The sequence below is a fragment of the Sceloporus undulatus genome, chromosome 4, assembly GCF_019175285.1.
Source record: "Sceloporus undulatus isolate JIND9_A2432 ecotype Alabama chromosome 4, SceUnd_v1.1, whole genome shotgun sequence".
Taxonomy (NCBI): Eukaryota; Metazoa; Chordata; class Lepidosauria; order Squamata; family Phrynosomatidae; genus Sceloporus; species Sceloporus undulatus.
Window position 1 is genome coordinate 35,693,142 of NC_056525.1, and position 19,601 is coordinate 35,712,742.

General features: G+C 39.9%; 1 protein-coding gene across 1 annotated transcript in view; it reads left to right on the forward strand.

Annotated features, from left to right (window-relative positions):
- PTPRT (protein tyrosine phosphatase receptor type T) overlaps positions 1–19,601 on the forward strand; it is a 771,767-nt gene that overhangs the window by 380,377 nt on the left and 371,789 nt on the right. The window contains exon 7 of the mRNA XM_042464568.1: positions 5,637–5,930. Coding sequence (XP_042320502.1) covers positions 5,637–5,930 — 294 coding nt within the window. The remainder of the gene's footprint in view (positions 1–5,636; positions 5,931–19,601) is intronic.

The window sequence follows — 19,601 nt, forward strand, 5'->3', positions numbered from 1 at the left end:
CCAAATAACCACAGGAGACCAAGCTGGAGGAAAGGCCACAACTTTATTAATAGCAAACAATTGGTAGGGTTGGCACAAAGCATGAGGTCAGGATCTGCAAAATCAAACAACCCCATGTTTGTCTGATTAGCAAAAGCCTGGTCCCCACCAGGCATTGGGATGACCTAGGGGCTAAGGAACACCACTTGACCGCAACTCTGCCATGCGTTCACATATTCGCTAAGCCCCTAGTCACCGGGAGGCATTCTCGCATTATGGCCCCTGCAATGGCCATACGCCTGCCCTATTCGACCCCGGGTCCCAACTGACTCCCAAACCAGAGCTCCGTAGCCCTGGTACCACACCGTGCAGATCCTGGCCTATGCTGCCGCCCACAAGTTGTGACAAAAAGCCCAGAACCAAGCAGTGGGTGGGTGGGAGAAGCACTTCAGTGCCTCTTCCCTTCCAGCTTGGCTCCATCCTCAACCGGAGCCAAGCGCCGACTGAGGGCCGGAGCCGGCAGCGCGGCCTTAAATAGGCCCCGGCTCCACCCCCAGACCACGTGGTCAGGGAGACTCCTCCTCCAGGGCAACTGCCCAATGAGCTGCCCTGGAGGACCAGAACTCCCGGACCATAGAACCCAGATTCTAGAGCATCGCGGGGCAGAAGAGGCACCCCTTCCGCCCCATGCACCAATATGGAGCTGGGGCAAGCCCCAGAGGACTCTGGGGCTTGTAGTTTTCTAGCCGGGCAGCTGCTTTTTCTTTTGAGTACTGCTAGGAAATCACTACTACAGGTTATTAAGTCAAATAATCAAGTGGTGTGTGTGTGTGTGTGTGTGTGTGTGTGTGTGTGTGTGTGTGTGTGTTGTCCCTTTTATATCAGTGTAATCCAGACAGTTTCTATTAGATTTCAGCAAATACTGCTCAGAAGTTGTTGTTTTTTCCTGAGATTTTTCTTCTTCTTATCCTCACAGAAAAAGAAACCACATTGCAGACTTTTGTCTGGATATTTTACACCTTCTAACATGCCCTAGAACAAATTTATCAATCCAATATGATCCTAGACTACATCAATAGGAATATAGTTTCTAGATCAAAGGAAGTAATAGGAACTATTCTACTTTGGCCAGACCTCACCTGGAATGTTGTGTCCAGTTCTGTGCACCACAGTTTAAGATGGATATTAAGAAGTTAGTGTGTGTCCAGAGGAGGGTGAACAACACTGTACCATGCCCTATGAGGAACACATTAGGGAACAAGATATGTTTGGCCTGAGGAAGAGAAGGTTAAGCAGTGACATCATAGCAATGTTTAAATATGTGAAGGGATGTCATACTGAGGATGGAGCATTGATATTTCTACCATTTTAGTTTGAGATGACATTTGCATGCAGCTCTACATTTCTATCAACATTGTTGCAACCTCTTTTGAACATTTTACACCTACTTGAAATCATTGTTCCTCATAGTTTGTGCTTGCTTCAGTTCCATTTATTGAAATACCTAGAATTGCAGTTTCAAGTGCCAGCATGGCATTGTCGTTTGAGTGCTGGACTATGTCACTGGAGACAAAGGTTCAATTCCCCACTTGACCATGAAATCCACTGGATAATATTGAGTCTCATCCTTTCATCCTCAGGGGAAGGCAATGGCAAACCTCCTCAAATTTTGCTAAGAAAATCCAGTGATAGGGTCTTGAAGGCACACCTCAGCAACAACATGAAAAAAAAAACCTGAGGGAGAGGAGAACACATTATTTTGCTCCATCCTCATGTGCTACAACATGGCTCCAGTTCCACTTCTGTTTCAGTTCATATTGGCTTGAGCCAGAGGTTATCAACCGTAATGGGGTTCCACAGGGACATGAAAATTGGCATTGTTACTTTCTGGTTACTCATTTAGAAAATATTGAATGCTCAATTATTATTTTCTGCGGCTCAGTTATTTATATTCATTATCTCTGTGCATAGGCCTAGGAGAATGCAGCATTATGTAAACAGCGCTCACTTTTTTTTCTGGACTAATTATTTTAATATGCATATGGCTTAGTTAGCATGCTTATTGTAGTCCTGTTCTTCAGGGATTCTTCCTATCTCCTTTCCCTCCTTGTATAATGAACTTCTATATCCTTTTCCTGTGATTTTTGGTCACTAAATGTAAAGCAAACATAAATAATTCAAAGAGATTTGCCTGATCTCAGGCATTTTAAATGACAACTGTGCTGATTGAAGCAAATGTCACATCTAATCAGAGTGATCATATTTAGTATAGCTAATCTTATTCAGATGGAAAAGGCCTGTTCATGCTTTACTCATATGCAGGATATACCCATGACAAAGCAGGAATAGGGCCATGCTTCTTCCCTCACACCCACTAGTCCCCATAGTAGCCTTGCAATCTATGACTGAACACAGTCTCCTGCCCTATACATAAGCACCTCCACCACCAATCTTTTCAACTGGTAAAAGTAGTCTGAAAATGTAGTTTCCATTATATGTGAGCCCATGGGATCAAGAAACCTGAAAAATCACAATTCCTGAGTGTGCGAAGAGCTTTCTTGAGTACAGGAGGATCGACCATTCAGATTGGTACTCTCCAAATATAGAGAGTGATGAAGAAGGGGTTAAACTCACTTCACACATGTGTTGTAACCCTGTGTGAATGCTCAAATAAGCAATGCTATAATGTAACCAGTAAAGATAGTCAAGTATATTAAATGTTCTAGTTAAATTTGTGCACCTGATCATTTTGATCTCTGGTCTCCTCAATGAGGATATTATGTCTTAAAATTATCCTTCCAATATTGTAGTTTGTTTTGTACTCTTGTTTCATTGCTCCTAGAGACAGGCATTTGGGTATTCTGAAATACATAAGCATGTTACACACGGTGTCTCTCATAGTGGGTTAACCATAGAAAACATGCAATAGGATATTATTTAATGGTGATAATTTATATGGCATGGTAAAATTTGGATTGGCTTTATCATACAGTCATATTATTCCTTCATTATGTGACATATCAGAAGATGTCTTCCTGTTTTAAAAGCATACTACACTAGGGTCTCATTATCCATGGGCTTGCAGATATAAGCATCTGTGGATGGCAAACCCCTTTGTCTTCAATGGTGGCATGTGCATGTGGTAGTGGCTATTCACATGTCACACCACCATTAGGAACAATGGAATGAGGTCCTACATTTTGTCATATCTGCAGGGAGGTCTGGAATGGATGCCCTGCAGGTATGAATGTCTGGTTGTATTACTACACACTCACTTGAATCACACTGTTCTTTATGAGGGAATCATGCAGCCCTCCAGATATTGTTGAACTTGAATGCCAGGCCCTAATCAGCATAGACTATGATGAAAAATGATGGGAAACACAGTCCAAGAGCATGACGTGTGACACCCAGTTCTCACCCTTGCACTGTTCTCTCAAGTATGCATGAGTAACTTTTAAATTAATTTTTAGATTCTCAGATTCATTTTCTGTAACCATTGATAGGCTACTGAACTGGACAGCACAGAGAACAGAAAAATAGTATTTGTTAAATAATAATTATAAAAAATAAGATGAAAATTTCTTTGCCCCATTCAAGTGCCTCGTGCCTTTATGTCACTAATTCCCATTTATCACAGAGAGATTATCAAAACGTTGGGAACAGGGAGATATGTGAAGATCTCAGTGCAGTCCACAATGCGGTCCTGCTTCTCCTTAATTGTGTGGAGCTCCTTTGCCTGTATACCTAATTAACATGCAGGTGACTTCTTTTCTACACAGAAAAGAGCTTTCTGCATGAAAAGTATATATGCATATTTTTGCATAAAATACTGTATATAGACTATAAGCCAACCTCATGTATAAGTTGAGGGAGTTTTTGGGGCCAAAATTGTGGATTTTGATTTGACCCATGGAGAGGTTGAGGGTAAAAATTAGGGGCATGCAACAAAATATCTAAAAGATGAAGCAAAGAAGAACAGTCCCAAAAAAGCTCACAAAATTCCAGCAGGCATAACTATTTGTGATCACACTGAAGTCTGGATGGATGAGAGAACAAAGGAGTGTTGTGCTTCTGGCATAGATTTGTTGGGGTGTGAGTATTAAAGAAAAAATGACAGCAGAAGTTTGAGGAAATTGAACAAAACTTTACTTAACAGAAGTCTCAAAAACTGAAGCAAAACAATATGAATGGCATAGTACAAAGTCCTGATATAGCAGCATGCATACATTACCATGAGAGCAGGATTCAGTGAATGCTCCCAAGACCCAGTAGATCCACAAGGCAATTATACCTTTCTAATTAGTTAATACAATCACCTGGTTTACTTGGCTTGTTACCATGGTCTACATCTGTCTGCTCACTAGATTCTCATCCAGTCACAACTTAGTACCCGGACAAGATTACCCTTTGGCCCTTCACCAGGGGATGGTTCCTTTCTTTTTTGGTATAAGAGTTAAAGTACAATACTAATATTCACCTGTGGATAAGCTGACTCAGGTTTTTGAGGTCAAAATTTTAACTAAAAGTTATAGACTTATGCATGACCATATACAATAAGTTCCAAATTTCATGGATTCTTCCCTAAGTTAGCGTATCCCAACACCCAAGAAACCATTTAAAAAAAATATTTTTGGATATAGATATTATTTCCATCCCTTTTGTGAAAATGGACTACTCAGGAGCCTGGAGCCTTCTCTCCGGAAATGTCTTTCTCTGTTTTCCCTATTCCTTGCTGTGCCTGCAACATTTTTACTTTTTGCTTCTATTGCTGGCATACCTCTGCCTCCTACACAGGTATAATTACATCAGAACTATTGACCAGAATGATTTCTGACCATACCCTCTGAATGAACCTATTTATAAAGTTGTGGAACTGTAGTTGCCATCAATCATAGCCAGGACAATAGTAATGGATTACTAAAGCTGTAGCCTAACAACATTTGAAGGGCTGAGTATGTCCTATCCCTGAGGAGAAAGAGAAAGATACAGAGAGAGAGAGAGAGAGAGAGAGAGAGAGAGATTGTTGTTTTTCCCTTGTTTCTTTTATGGAATGGTAAACTGAAGGAATTCTTCCTCTTCTAAATAAAACACTTTTCATTCCATTGTTCCCTACCATGTATGGAGCCTTGGTGGCACAGTGGTTAAATGCCACTCATTCATCCACTCAGCCTTCCATCCTTTAAAGGTCCAATTAGCCTTCCATCTGTTTGTAGGTCAATAAAACGAGTACCACGTTTGTTAGGGGCAATTGGTTTACACACTATAAACAGTTTAGGGAGTGCTAGTTCATTGATAAGTGGTATAGAAATGTACTTGCTATTCCTAAGTAAAAGAAGTTTCAATAAATATTTTAATATTTGCATCTTGGATAGTAGCCTCTTTGAAATCCTTTCGAAATGGTTTACCATTCCTGGGGAAAAAAGTTTTATACAGTGGTTCCTTGGTATCCCCTGGGGTTTGGTTCCAGGTCCCCCATGGATACCAAAATTTGTGGTTTGCTGTTTGGATTTTTTAATTTTTTTTAAAAAAAGACATTCTTCAGCCATGGATGTTTGAATCCATGAATGCAGAATCTGTGGATATGGAAGATACATCATGCTAATTAAAAGAAACTAGCATTTACACATCTCTTTTTTTGTTGTTGTCATTTGCAGAGCCTCCTACTCCTATTGCACCCCCTGAACTTCTAGCAGTTGGAGCCACATATTTGTGGATCAAACCAAATGCCAACTCTATCATTGGCGATGGGCCTATTATCCTGAAAGAGGTAGAATACCGTACAACCAATGGGAACTGGGCCGAAACCCATATTGTTGATTCACCCAATTACAAGTTATGGCATCTGGACCCAGATGTGGAGTATGAGATTAGAGTGCTTCTTACCCGTCCTGGAGAAGGAGGAACTGGGCCTCCTGGACCTCCGCTCACAACAAGAACAAAATGTGCAGGTAAGCCAACTTGATTTTAACAGTAAGTGCTTTGCAAATGGGATAAAACCAGAGTAACATTAAGATATTGGGTATTTGGTTTTGATGTTTCCTGATGCTCAGTGGTTAACTTAAATATAAATTAAGTATGGCATAATTTTTTTTAAAAAAAAATAAACGACACAACTAGTTGTAACTTCCTCCCAGCACATAATGTTACAATTATTTTAGAGGATGTGTATTCTACATAAATTCAGGGTGGCTTATAATACATGGACAGAATAATCCCCTGGACTGGGAGATGAAGAAATGAGGTGTCTGTTCCATGCTGTCTCTTTCATGAAACCAATATTTCTGTTTTATTGTATTGTGATCTCTCTATGACACATATCTGGAATACAATTAGATCAAGGGCAGTGGCCATAGATACAGATGTGGTGAAACGTACTGCTCATCATCCTGCACCCAAACTAGGGTTGTTGGTTTTCCCTTTGTTTCATGGTTTTGTACAATGGTGGCACTTTAGACAAAATTTGAGCAAGGGAGAAAGCAGAAAGCTCTTAAACTATTTTGGCAAGGAGATACCTAATGTCTGTAGTCCAGGGAAGTGGAAACTGAAGCCCTTCAGTATTGTAGAACTGTGACTTCCATAATCACTAATCGTGATTCCTGCTGGCTGGGGCTGATGAGGTGTTGAGGTACAGCTACACCTGAAGGATCTCAGGTTTCCACCATGTCGGAAAGTCATTATGAAAATGAAGAATCATGGTAGATGTGGCTGCCAGCAAAGTAGACATCTTTTCCAGCAAACCTGACAGGCATTTTAGCAAGTAGTAAAATAATCATTTATAAAAAATACAAAAGAAGAAAGTGTGGGAAAATTAAAATTCATCCCTATGGCTGACATCGTAAGAATGAAGCTATTGCTACAATACCCTGCCAAGAAAATTGTGTGTCTGTGTGTGTGTGTTCTATAGGGAGCTATTTGATTCTGTCTGTCTCAAAATAGAGGCAGGATAGCAGAATTCTAAATCTACTGAAATTGTTGAAAAAATGTAGAAGCTGACTCCATTAACTGACACCTAACTGAGTGTCAGGACTGATTAAATTACAGGACAAGAGCGAATGTCCCCAGACAAAGAGTTCTATCTCCCAATGTGAGATAATGCCCTATGGACTGGAAATCACACTGACAGGGAAAGCCACCTTTAAGGCAAAGTAATTGGGTCAATGTACCTTTTTTGTTGTTGTTGTTGATCAAAAATACAACTCTCCTATCCCAACTAAGTGAGTTTTGAGACAAAATGGTTAAACATACATAAAGGTCAACCTTTCATAATTGTCATTAGTTTAGTCCTGTTCTAACTCAGGAAAAACTTGCTTTTCCTTCTTCTTCTCTTCACTGCTCCCAGCTTCTCAGGATTTAGGAGAGTTCTGTTACCCCTAAATCTCTCTGCATCCACCCCCATAATATCCTGTGTGCCAAAATCCTCTTAGCATGGTGAATTTTAAATTAATATTGTTTCCTTTTGTGTTGTATTAATTCCTAGTTATTTTTTTTAATTTTTATTTATATACCGCTATTCCAGAGATCATAGCGGTGAACAGTAAGCTAATTTGCAAGTAAGCTAATTAGCCCCCAACAGTCTGGGTACTCATTTTAGTGACCTCGGAAGGATGCAAGCCTGAGTCGAGCTTGGGCCCTTTTGCTGGTCTTGAACTCGCAACCTTGTGGTCTTGAGTGAATGGCTGCAGTACAGGCTGCAGTACAGGCATTTAACCACTGTGCCACCAGGGCTCCTGTTATGAAACTCTACTATAATATTAGTTGTTTCCCAGTACTATAATTGTGTATATTTTTTTCAAATGTCTTTATTGTTTCCCATAAAATAAAACAGACAACTTACTAAGCAAAACATTCACCCAAGACATACTAACACATATTGACTCATTCCTACACACAATTTAAAAACTATAAACAAAGTGGACAAAACTTCCTATCCTTTCCTATGACTATTTATTTTATAACCAGTAATGATACTGGGGTTATTGACTCCAATCTGTCCAAAACACTACTAAAGTCAAAAGATCCCTTATAGGCATGTGCAAGCAGCAAAGTGAGCAAAATGCTTGCAAAGTGACTGGAGTAGTGGGATGGAGGGAATTGTTTTAATCTGCTCCTAGGTTGCTACAAAAAATGGGGTCATCCATGATTCTTTGGTTTCTTATAATCCTAGTACATAGATGTGCTCTCTCTCTCTCTCTCTCGCTCTCTCTCTCTCTCTCTCTCTCTGTGTGTGTGTGTGTGTGTGTGTGTGTGTGTGTGTGTGTGTGATGTACCTCATTCAGTAATCAGCATGATGGCTTTAGGTAAGGGACAGAAAAGACTTGCCTTTACAGTTTCAGGTGGAGTGAGAGGTAAGAGGTATAGATTCTAGGTTCCCAATAGGCTCATTATTAGAGAACATGCCAGTCTCATCTTCTGTTAATCCTCCCAAAGACTCCCATTACTGCCAAATTATACAGCCTGCAGCCAAAAATCATTTTGTAAAGGATTGTTTTAAATGACTTAAACAAAAAACAGAATGACTCTGAAAAGTCAAAACCTGCCAGTTTGGGAGGCTGGTTGCTTCATAATACAGGATACCTGAGGCAGAGACTTTCCTGTCTACCACATCTCAGCCTTTTTAATATAGGATGCCACAGTTCACAAGAGGTCCCAGTATAACATGAGGAAGTGCATGTTCCTTAAAAATACTTTAATGTAATGCACCATACTTAAAATATAATGCATCTGTTGTGCACCATGCACCTTCCATATTAATATGTTACATTTCTTCCCTACAGACGTTGATGTGGTCTTGGAGCCATATAAAAAGAAATTTCAACATCAGAATGTTTGCACCTGGAACCAATATTATAAAATCCATGAGTGAACATCTGGCCTATTGTTAAGGGAAACAGTAATGAAAATCACATCTCCCAACTTACCCTGTGTGTGTGTGTGTGTGTGTGTGTGTGTGTAGAGGGGGGAGTGTCAGTTGCAGTTCAGGGCTAGGAAGAGGAAATAGGCCCCACCTTTTCTGGTGCGGTAGGGTTTTCTCTTCCCAGACACCCATTCCATTTTCACAGGCTTGGTGAAGGGCAAGCAAACTAGCCAATTCGATGCAACCTGGTTGGCTGGTAGTTGGTTTCACTCATGCCTATGCCAGGCTTTATCAGCTAGGCTCCAGTACCCCTTTCACCAATCATCCCAGCAGCTTGGCCTCCCTCCCCACATTTTAATAACTCAGTGGGTGCATTATTTGTCATAAATATATCAATATCATAATTTGTCAAAACTTTGGTACAGATTTGTCATGGAATCCAGATCCAGTTGGGAAAGAGATGAGGCCTGTGTGCTCATCAGGACTCGTAAAGGAGGTGGTGGTCTATCAGGCTTTTGCCCCTTATTCTACCACTTTTATCACTTTATCAACAGCTGTAAGGTCCTGCCTAAATCATTCCTGCCACTATATGTGAAGACTTCCACAAACCCACTACTACCACTAAGAGTGAGAGCTTGCCCTTGCCTACCTCTGTCACCAATGTAAGGACCGCCTCCTGTTCCACTGCTGTTGTTGGGTGATTTCTGGAACACCAGAATCCTACTGGGTGGTGTAGCAGGTGAACCCTGAACAAGCCAAGGAAGGTGTTTACTCAAAATCAAATATTACCGTTGATCGGGAGGGGGGTTTAAAATGATGTTACAGTAGGGTCTATTGGTTTCTATTGGTTCTGGGTGTCTCCTCTACAAATTGAGCAAACAACTTTGTTCAAACTAGATCTCAATTCCAGGTTACCTGTCCAGGGTCCTGAATCTTTGCCATTGACTAACATGAGGAAAAACACTTTTTAAATTTGGTTCCTCCCTTCACCCATCACTCTGGGCACCAACAGTGGGCCTACTATATGCCCTCAAGGTTCCTGTGCAGGATATTATTCAACCCAGTGGACACCATGGCCTGTTACAGACTGCCAAAATAAAGCTGCTTCAGGTCTCTTTGGAGGTATGCTATTTAAATGATGCATGGGTCCTAAGAGTCCGGAGGTCACGCCAAAGCCACACTCCATTCCTAAGCACTGGAGTGCAGCTTTGGTGCAGCTTCTGGATTCTTACGATGCATGCATCATTTAAATAGCATACCTCCAAAGAGACCCAAAGCAGCTTTATTTTGGCAGTCTGTAACAGGCCCATCTCTTTGTTTCCTCTGCTTCCATCCCAGACACTGTGTCTGAACCCAATCTAGAGAGAGAGAGAGAGAGAGAGAGAGAGAGAGAATGTTCCTGGAGGCCAAAAGTATATGATATACAAAAGAACAACACTTTATTAACAGAAGTTAAATACAACATAGCAGGTTAATAACATAATGCAATTAAAACAAATATTTCACTCTCTTACATACACTTCTTTAGGAAAACTAACTCAGGTCCAAAACATATTGGCCAAAAGGACTGCTGTCAGGCTGTGTTGGGGGTTTACACAAGGCATGCCCCGAACGTGGTTGGAAACCACAAAAAATGAAACAAAACATAAGTGTGACCCCAAGTGATAGGAATAAATAAATGCCCACCCTGTCCTCTGTGGATATACATAAGTATGAGTCTTCCATATTTTATTTTCTAATATAAAATCTGGTCATGCTGGAGTGAAAATTAAATAATAGACAAATATTTGTTTGCAATCATAGGATGAACCCATCTCCACAGGCATGCATCTCAACAAACTAAATATAGTGCAGCCATTCATCTTGTTTGGTCTGCTTACCACATCTCATGTATGTTTTCTCCATAGTATTTTGCAACTCTTGAATATAGTACATGCCACTTGGGGCTCTTCAGTTCTTTGTGGGGATATATTTATTTACTCCCACATCAATGAGAAAACTATGTTAATTGTTCATCCTAACCTGAGAGAATAAAATAGTTGTAGACCTATCTCCCTAAATATATGTACATTTCACCATTCATTTATACTTTGCCATTGTTGTTGTTATGAAAATAATTATGATTATATAACCAGAGCACCTTCTGAAGGCAGGTCATTTCCTGTGAGAGTTTGGAGGGATAGCTTTGCACACTTGGCTTCTTTCTCAAGCAAAAATAACATGTTTGCTATTTTAAATATATATTTTAGAGCTAGGCCAGAGAAATGCATAAGCATGTAAAGTCGAAGGCTTTCATGGCCGGCATCCATAGTTTTTTGTGGGTTTTCGGGCTATGTGGCCATGTTCTAGCAGAGTTTCTTTTCTGATGTTTCCCCGGCTTCTGTGGTTGGCTTTTGAGGATGCCGCCACAGATGCTGGCGAAACATCAGAAAGAAACTCTGCTAGAACATGGCCACATAGCCTGAAAAACCCACAAAAAACTATGCATAGGCATGTTTGCATGTTTGTTATAAAATGGCCCAACAACCATGACCCAGCCAAAGTAACCTATTTTTATATATTTTACTTTTTAAAAATCATTCTGCATGTTTTCACTATTAATAATTTATTTATTTATTTATTTATACATACCCCGCTCTTCAGCCTAAAAGCTATCAGAGTGGCTTACAAATTGTTGATTAGATATTTCCCTGCCCTCAGGCTTACAATCTAAAGAGACAAGAGACAAAAGGAGAAGGGGATGGCAGTGGGGAAGAGGAAAAGTCCAGCAGATCTTTTCTCCCTTGGAGGCCTGGACCATGGCAGATGGACTGGAGGGAGGGCCCTTCTTCTTACTCTGATTAGGCCCGATGGAGCTGGCTTGTCCTTCTCTCCCTCTCGATGGTGGATGGAGGGAGGGCTTTCTTCTTTCAGGCAAGGCCCAATGGAGCTAGGTTACCTTTCTCTCCCTGTGGATGATGGTGGATGGAGAGGAGGGCTCTTCTTTCAGGCAGGCCTTGATGGAGTCAGGTTGGCTTACTCTCCCTGTGGATGATGGTGGATGGAGGGGAGGGCTTTCTTATTTTAGGCAAGCTCTGATGGAGCTGGGTTGCCTTTCTCTCCCTGTGGATGATGGTGGATGGAGGGGAGGGCTCTTCTTTCAGGCAAGCCCTGATGGAGCTGAGTTGCCTTACTCTCCCTGTGGATGATGGTAGATGAAAGGGAGGGCTCTTCTTTCAGGCAAGCCCTGATGGAGCTGGGTTGCTTTTCTCTCCCTGTGGATGATGGTGGATGGAGGGGAGGCTCTTCTATAATAGGCATTATCTTAGGTTGAGGTCATCACTCATTCCAATTGCTAGTTCCACATAGAGCAGACCCTTAAATTAACTGAATTTCTACAAATGTTATATTAATCAGAAATTAACTCAGCTGTTCTCCTCTAGTTAACACTAGCAATTGGATTTGGACTATCTCACTATTTCAATTCCCATGCACCTGCACATCTTTTAACAAGAGGCAGACCTTAGATGTTAGAGGCTGGCAAATAAAAAATCCTAGACTTAAAGAACAAGCCAAGCTTTGCCAGTGGAAAGGAGTAAAGAGGAAAGTGGGTAAAAAGAGTTGACCCATTTGAAATTAGAGGTTGAATAAAAGCATTTGAATGATTATAAACATAAAAGTTAATGCTTTTTTTCAGATTGTGGTCTACTGCTTTGTGAAGAATAGTCTCTCTGTTTTACAAAGAACAATGTTATATAACTGTGAATGAATATATTTTGTAATTGCTCTGAAGGACCAGTTCTGCTTTGGTTCCATTCCATGCAATAGTGGCAGAATTTATTCAGTACACCTTTTCTAGTTTTCAAAAACATGGCTTTTTCCTTTTGAAAACAAAACAAAATGAAACAATGAGATCTCCTTGTAGATCCAGTGACAAGCTTGTTTAGGGCCTCTGTTGTGAATCCTGGCCCCAGTTTTCAAAATGCTAAATTTATCCACATTATCTATACATAATTATTGCAACTTTTTCATGTGGATGAAATTAAAGTGGCCTTCCTAAACTATCTTCCAGAATCCTGAATTCCAAATTACCACGTTTATAAGGTAGAATTTCAGAGCAAAGAACAGAATACGGCAGTCAGATTCTGTAAAAATTCTTGGTTGTATCTAATTTATCACTTCATTTTCAAATAAGAATAGGTAACCAGGGTCTTATTAGTTGGTAAGTGGAGGGTGGACAGTCATTTATAAGAAACAGTTAAGATTTCTGTTCTTGGTAAGAGATTGGACTAGAAAATCCTTGAGAATCCTTTCTAGTTCTGATTCCTTCTGATGATTATATAAATCATTTCATATTTCTAATTCCTTTCAAAATGGTGTGAACCTAAATACTGTCACTCTGAAGCCTCAGGTTGTAAGAAGATCAGGTATGTGTATGTGCATATCCCAAGCATAAACTATGCCTGCTGTTAGAATTTATCAATATGCTTTTGTATCTTTATTTCTTCTTTTTTTTTACTTGTTTTGGCTCTGTTGAAGTAATATTTAAACCCGCAAGGTGTCTGCAGAAATAAGGCTGTGTTGTATTGATGATGCAATTAATACCATTACATACTCCCTTTTTTATAATATAGCAGCTAGGCAATATCACAGTGTATTAGAAAGAAATATTTGGTGATGTTAAGACAACATACCCTGAAGCAGAGAGAAAAGTATAATGAAAATCTCCTTTACTAAAGTCTAATGCTCTAGTACTACTTTGTGGCATTTTAAATAAGATAGCAATCTACAAAATAGATTGTAGGAAGAGGCAGTTTTCAAAATATGTTCTTTTTTCATATCTGTAAGTTTCAAGTGAAGCAAAGTATGTGGAAGTTCTTTCCAGTCCAGTAGTAAATTTCAAAAATGACTAGATTACTGTATTTTAATAAGTATTGAAATGAACAAAAACAACAACAACCCTTCTCTTTGATACTCTTATTACCTTACTAGTCTGAACACTTGAAAGAAATGGTGTAGTTACTATAGACCAATGGAATGAGCATATTTGCTTTCACAATATTTCCATAGCATGATCAGTGTAGTAAGATATGATTATCAAAAGTCATCTTGCTCATCTTCATCACCTATGTGGTAAACATTTCTTGAATAAATTAACCTTTTCTTTCTTACTGCTTAAATAATTTGCCCATTTGTTAGTCTTTGAACCTATCCAGTTCAGGTTCCTAATATTATTCTTTCACTTTAACATTTGTATAGCACAATAAGATAGGGCAGCCCTCTCCAACTCAGATGTGTTGGACTATGACAGCCTGCCTACCAACATCATTACTTTGCATGGTGGCAGGAGATGCTGGATATGTGTTTGTGTCATTGACTAAGATATTTAGATGGTTCCAGAAGGGACAAGGCCAAATTAGGTTAAAGAATGTTGTACAATAAATTGTAATTTCAGCTGTTTAATAGTAGTTTCAAATAGGCCACTATTTTCACATTTTGCAATTGTGATACTATGGACCCATTCACAGTACACAATTAAAGCAGTATATCCCACTTTACTTGCCATGGCAACATTCTATGAAATCCTGGATGTTGTGGTTTGGTAAGTCAGTCTATGGCACAGTGGTCTGAGTGTTGGACTAGGCCTCTGTATTCATATCAGTTTATAGTTACAGTCATTTATGTTTGAACAAGTGACCTCAGACATACTACCCTTTGCTCTTGCTTCTCAAACTAATTCATATCTTCAAATCCTAACACACCTTTCCTAGTTGTATTTCTGTCTTCCTTTTGACCATCAGATTTTCTTTTTTTCTAGACAACAATAATTCACGGCACTCCTATATTCTCCCTCACCCAATCCTCTTTGCCCTCACATCTTGCTTTTAAAAAACTTTACAATTTATGTAACTATGATATAATACAAATTTGTACAAGCATGTAATACAGCCAGGCACCACGGGCACATGTTAAAATAGCTTGTAGTTTAATATGTTTGATTTTCACAGCAGCATATATCCATTACTACTTCAGTAGCTTATTTCCTCCATTATGTATAATATGTTTTAAAATTAAGGTTCTGTGTTCATTTTCAATCTTCCTTCCCAGTGCACCTAATCTTGTGAAGATTTCCATTACCCATGCCAATAGTTAAAGTGAGCTCATCATGTACTGGTTTATAAATATCACACAGTGTTACTAGAAGTAAACTTCATTACCAAGCATCCCTCTGTGCTCTCCATAAGGAATAAACAACAGACCTCACATTTATTGCTCCACCCATCCAAAACTCTGACTTAAGTAGATAGGGACACTGTGTCGTTGCCAGTTCGGGATCATCTCAAGCTCTGAGATCCAGTTCAGGATCATCTCAAGCTCTGACATTTCCAGACCAAAACCTGAGACCTAGGGATGCTTCCTTAAGAATTATGCATTATGTACCAACCACTTTTTTCACAGCTTGCCATTTACAAAGAGAGAGAGAATATATTTTCCCATTTGGAAATTAAGAGAGAAATCTTATCTAAAGGGGCTGTTCCCAAATCCAGATGAAATGAGAAGATTAATCTTCTTCACTTACCTAGGGAGATGGAATAAGATGCATTTAACCTAGTCTATTTGCTTCTAGCATCTTGCTTCTAAGATCTGAATGTCCTGATGTGTAGCTTGTGTTTAGGACAAGAAGCTACTATTAGGACAGAATACGGAGAAACAGAATGGTTCCCAATTGGAAAGGGGGATCTGGCAAGCCTGCAATCTATTGTTTAATTTGTATGCTGATAACATCATACAAAAAACAGGATTGGAGGCAGAGGAGGGAGGCATCAAACTTGGGGGAAGGAACATCAACAGTCTAAAATATGCAGATGACACCATAATACTAGCAGAAAATATCAGGGATAATAAAAAGATTATTGAAGAAAGCCAGGTCAGAAAGTCCGAAGTCAGGTTTACAGCTGAACATGGAGAAAACAAAAATTCTGACCACAAATGAACTATTTAATGTTAAAGTAATTAGAAATAGTCTGAGATTTTCCATACTTGGGATCTGTCATCAATCAGACCGGAGACTGCAGTCAAGAAATCAGAAGAAGAGTAGATCTTGGAAGGACAGCTATGAAAGAACTAGACAAGATCCTGAAGTGTAAAGATATATCATTAAATACTAAAGTTAGGATTGTCTATGCTATAGTATTTCCCATTTCTATTTGTGGTTGTGAGAACTACACAGATAAGAATGCTGATGGGGGGGGGGGACTCATTTGAGATGTGGTGTTGGAGAAGAGTTCTGAGAATACCATGGACTACTAAAAAGACAAATGAATGGGTCCTAGAGCAAATCAGGCCTGAACTCTCCCTGGAAGCAAAGGCGGGTTACAGACCGCCATTAGGGATGTCCTGAGGACATCCCAGTTTGAAAAAGGGGCATCTCTTCCAGACGCCCCTAACCTTATCACGGACAGAGTCTGTGACAAATGGCGGCGGCTGTTCCACACGGCCGCCGCCATATTGACGTAGCGGGCGCTATGCATCCGCACATCGCGCCCCTGAAGTGACGCCGCGAGTGTGTGACTAGCACCTCGTGGTGTCTCTTCCGGGGCCCAGGAAGAAGCGCGATTTCCACGCTCCTTCCTTGGAGCGTCCGGGAGCCGCACAGTTTGGCCGCTGCGGCTCCCGGACGCTGCAAGCGGAGGCAGAGCCAGACCGCCGCAATCCAGCGGTCTGTAACGCGCCAAAGATGACTAAACTGAGCTTGTCATATTTTGGGCATATCATGAGAAGAAAGGACTCACTAGAAAAGACAGTAATGTTTGGTAAAGTGGAGGGCAATAGGAAAAGAGGAAGACTGCATTCAAGATGGATAGATTCAATTGGAGATTAATGACCATGAATAAAGGAGCTGAGTAGGGTGCTTGAGGATAGGGTGACTTGTGGGTCTCTCATACATTGGACCACCATGGGTCAAGGTTGACTCAAAGATAGTTAACAACAACAATAACAACAACAACAACAACAACAAGATTTGCTTCTAGATAGAAGGTATATAGACAGCAGAGGGTGAGCCTTGGCACGACAATGACTGCGAGAGAAGGAGGAAGCTAGCTAAGTAAATAAATATATAGACACCATTTGGAAAGTCTTTGCAAGTTGCAGCCACAGACTAATTGAGCTTTGCACATTTTTAGAAAGCTGTGGCTTTATTATCTGGACTGGAGATCAGCACACAGTCAACTCCTCTTGCATGGAGATGACCCCCCAAAACAGGGGAATTTGCACCCTTATCTCTCCCCAGGAACTGGCCCATGAACACTGGTGCCTTAGAGCCAGGCCCTGAGTTCTGGCAACCCTAATAATACAGCTGGTTAGGGAGCAAAGCCCACCCATGTTTCATTTTGAATTGTGGAGAAGATGTAGTTTAAGACCACTTTGAAGATAAGATAAATTGCCCTTTCTCCCATAACACTAAGCATAGTCCTTCATGAGATGTGAGGAAGACAGCCATCCAAAGAACTTGCCAAAAAAGATCTTGAATTATAGTCCTAGTCAATGCTCACCACTTCTGGCGATATCAATTAGAAAGCAGCACAATCACCCCTATAGACCAATATATCTACAGCCAGGACAAAATACATTTACTATGAGGAATAGAATGTGTGTGTGTGGTTTCCTATTTTTATCTGTCTGTGGACCTGGTAAAATTTTTTATTGATTTAGTGAACCAATAACCCAACAAAACCACAAATTCCAGTTTGTGGGCTTGCTAAAATTCAGATGAATAGCAAAGTGCAAATCTGCACACTGGCTGGTATATGGCTGTAGTCCCACTTAAACTCCCAGCATGGATCACGACAAATCATTATCCTCTCCAAATTACTCTGTTGCAACCTATTCTAAAGATTTGTCTGAGCTGCCTGCATTTCTCTACTGTTTGTCTTCATCATATATGCAATACAATCCATGTTCCATTATATGATAGTTGTCTTCTGTTATTTACTTCCATTGGGTGTACTTCTTGCATAAACATATTTTTGTTGTCATAGTTGTGTTGTGTCATCAAATTGGCTTCCATTTATAGTGACCCTATAAATGACAGACCTCCAAAGATCTTGTTACTAACAACACTACTCAGTTCTTGCAAACTCAGAGGCTTTGATTCCTTTATCCTTCCTTCCTCTTCAGCTGTCAAAGTAGACTTAACACTGAATGCAAAAGGTCTGATAAATCTCAGATTTTCTGTATTTCTTCTGTCCTTATGGACTACAACTCCTAGAAAACTCCAGTTTCCCAAGGAACTGTGTGTTATTGTACTGATTGTTTTTCTTTTTTTTGGGGGGGGACTACTGCTCCCAGACATTGCTGATAAAAGACAATGTTTTCATTCCTTGTCCTTCAAGAAAAGGTAGTGGTGTTTTTTTAAAAAAAAATCAAATATGTGAGATACTGAGGACTTTAGACTTGTAGGCTTTTGAGCAGAGTATTTAAAAGTCTAGGAATGAATCCCATATTTGTGCTTTATCAGGGTTACTATCTTATTTTTTTTCTTTCCTGTTCTTCTTTTTTTTTTTTTAGAATTGAAATGTTAACTCTTCTGTTTGTTATTAAGAAAAATATTGTTGGAATGTGCCAAGATAGGGGTGATGGGAGGGAGAGGGGTTCTCTTAGCTATGGATGACTGTAGGATATATTGTGCAAAGAACATTTGGAACAAAAGGCTATTTCACTGATAACCTGAACATTTCTATTTTGACAACAGCATAAGGCTCAGATAAGACCCTGTGCTTTCCTTGTACATAATCACTTAATTGTTGTCCCTCTAGCTTCTTAGGCCAGAATGCTAAATTCACACTCTGCTAGAAGGAAAGCAGAATCTGAGACACCAAAAATAATTCATGTTAACACAGCTTGATGTAGAAATGAATAGTTAAATGCAAAACAAAATGTGAGAAAAGAACTGAGAACTATTTATCTGGTTTAAAAAGAAGTCATATCATAACAAGCAGTAATAGAGTGGATGAGGTAAAACAGACTGAAACTGAATCCAGAGAAGACGGACCCCTAATGCAGGTATAGGGATATGCCAACCTGTCCTAGATGGGGTCACACACCCCTTAAAGGACTGTGTTCGAAGCTTGGGGATGCTCCTGGGCTCGTCTCTTTAGATGTCTAATCAGATAAATGTGATGGTCAGGACCACCTGTTATCATCTTCGGCTGATACGCCAGCTCTTCCCTTTCGTGGAACTGGGGGACCTGGAAACAGTGGTGCATGTGCTCGTAACCTCATGACTCGACTTCTGTAATGCATTCTACATGGGGCTACCCCTGTACCTAGTCCGGAAACTTCTGTAAATTCAAAACATGGTAGCCAGATTAGTCACCGGAACAGCTAGAAGTGACCACATAGCACCTATCCTAAAATCCCTCCACTGGCTGCCTGTTAGTTTCCAGGCACAGTACAAGGTGTTGGTGATGACCTTTAAAGCCCTTTATGGGTTTTTAAAAAGCTGCCAAGACAGATCTCTTCTGACAGGCCTTCCCTGAATAACTCACTTGTTTTAATAATTTTAGATGAGATTTTACTATTGTTATTGAGATTTTATTATTGTTATTATTGTTACATGGGATTATAATGTTATTGTTTGGAGTGAGAGATAATGTATTTTATTTTGTATTACTGTATTTTATTGTGTTGTAAGCCATCTTGATCCTGTGGGAGAGGCAGGATAAAAATAAAAATTATTATTATTATTATTATTATTATTATTATTATTATTATTATTATTATT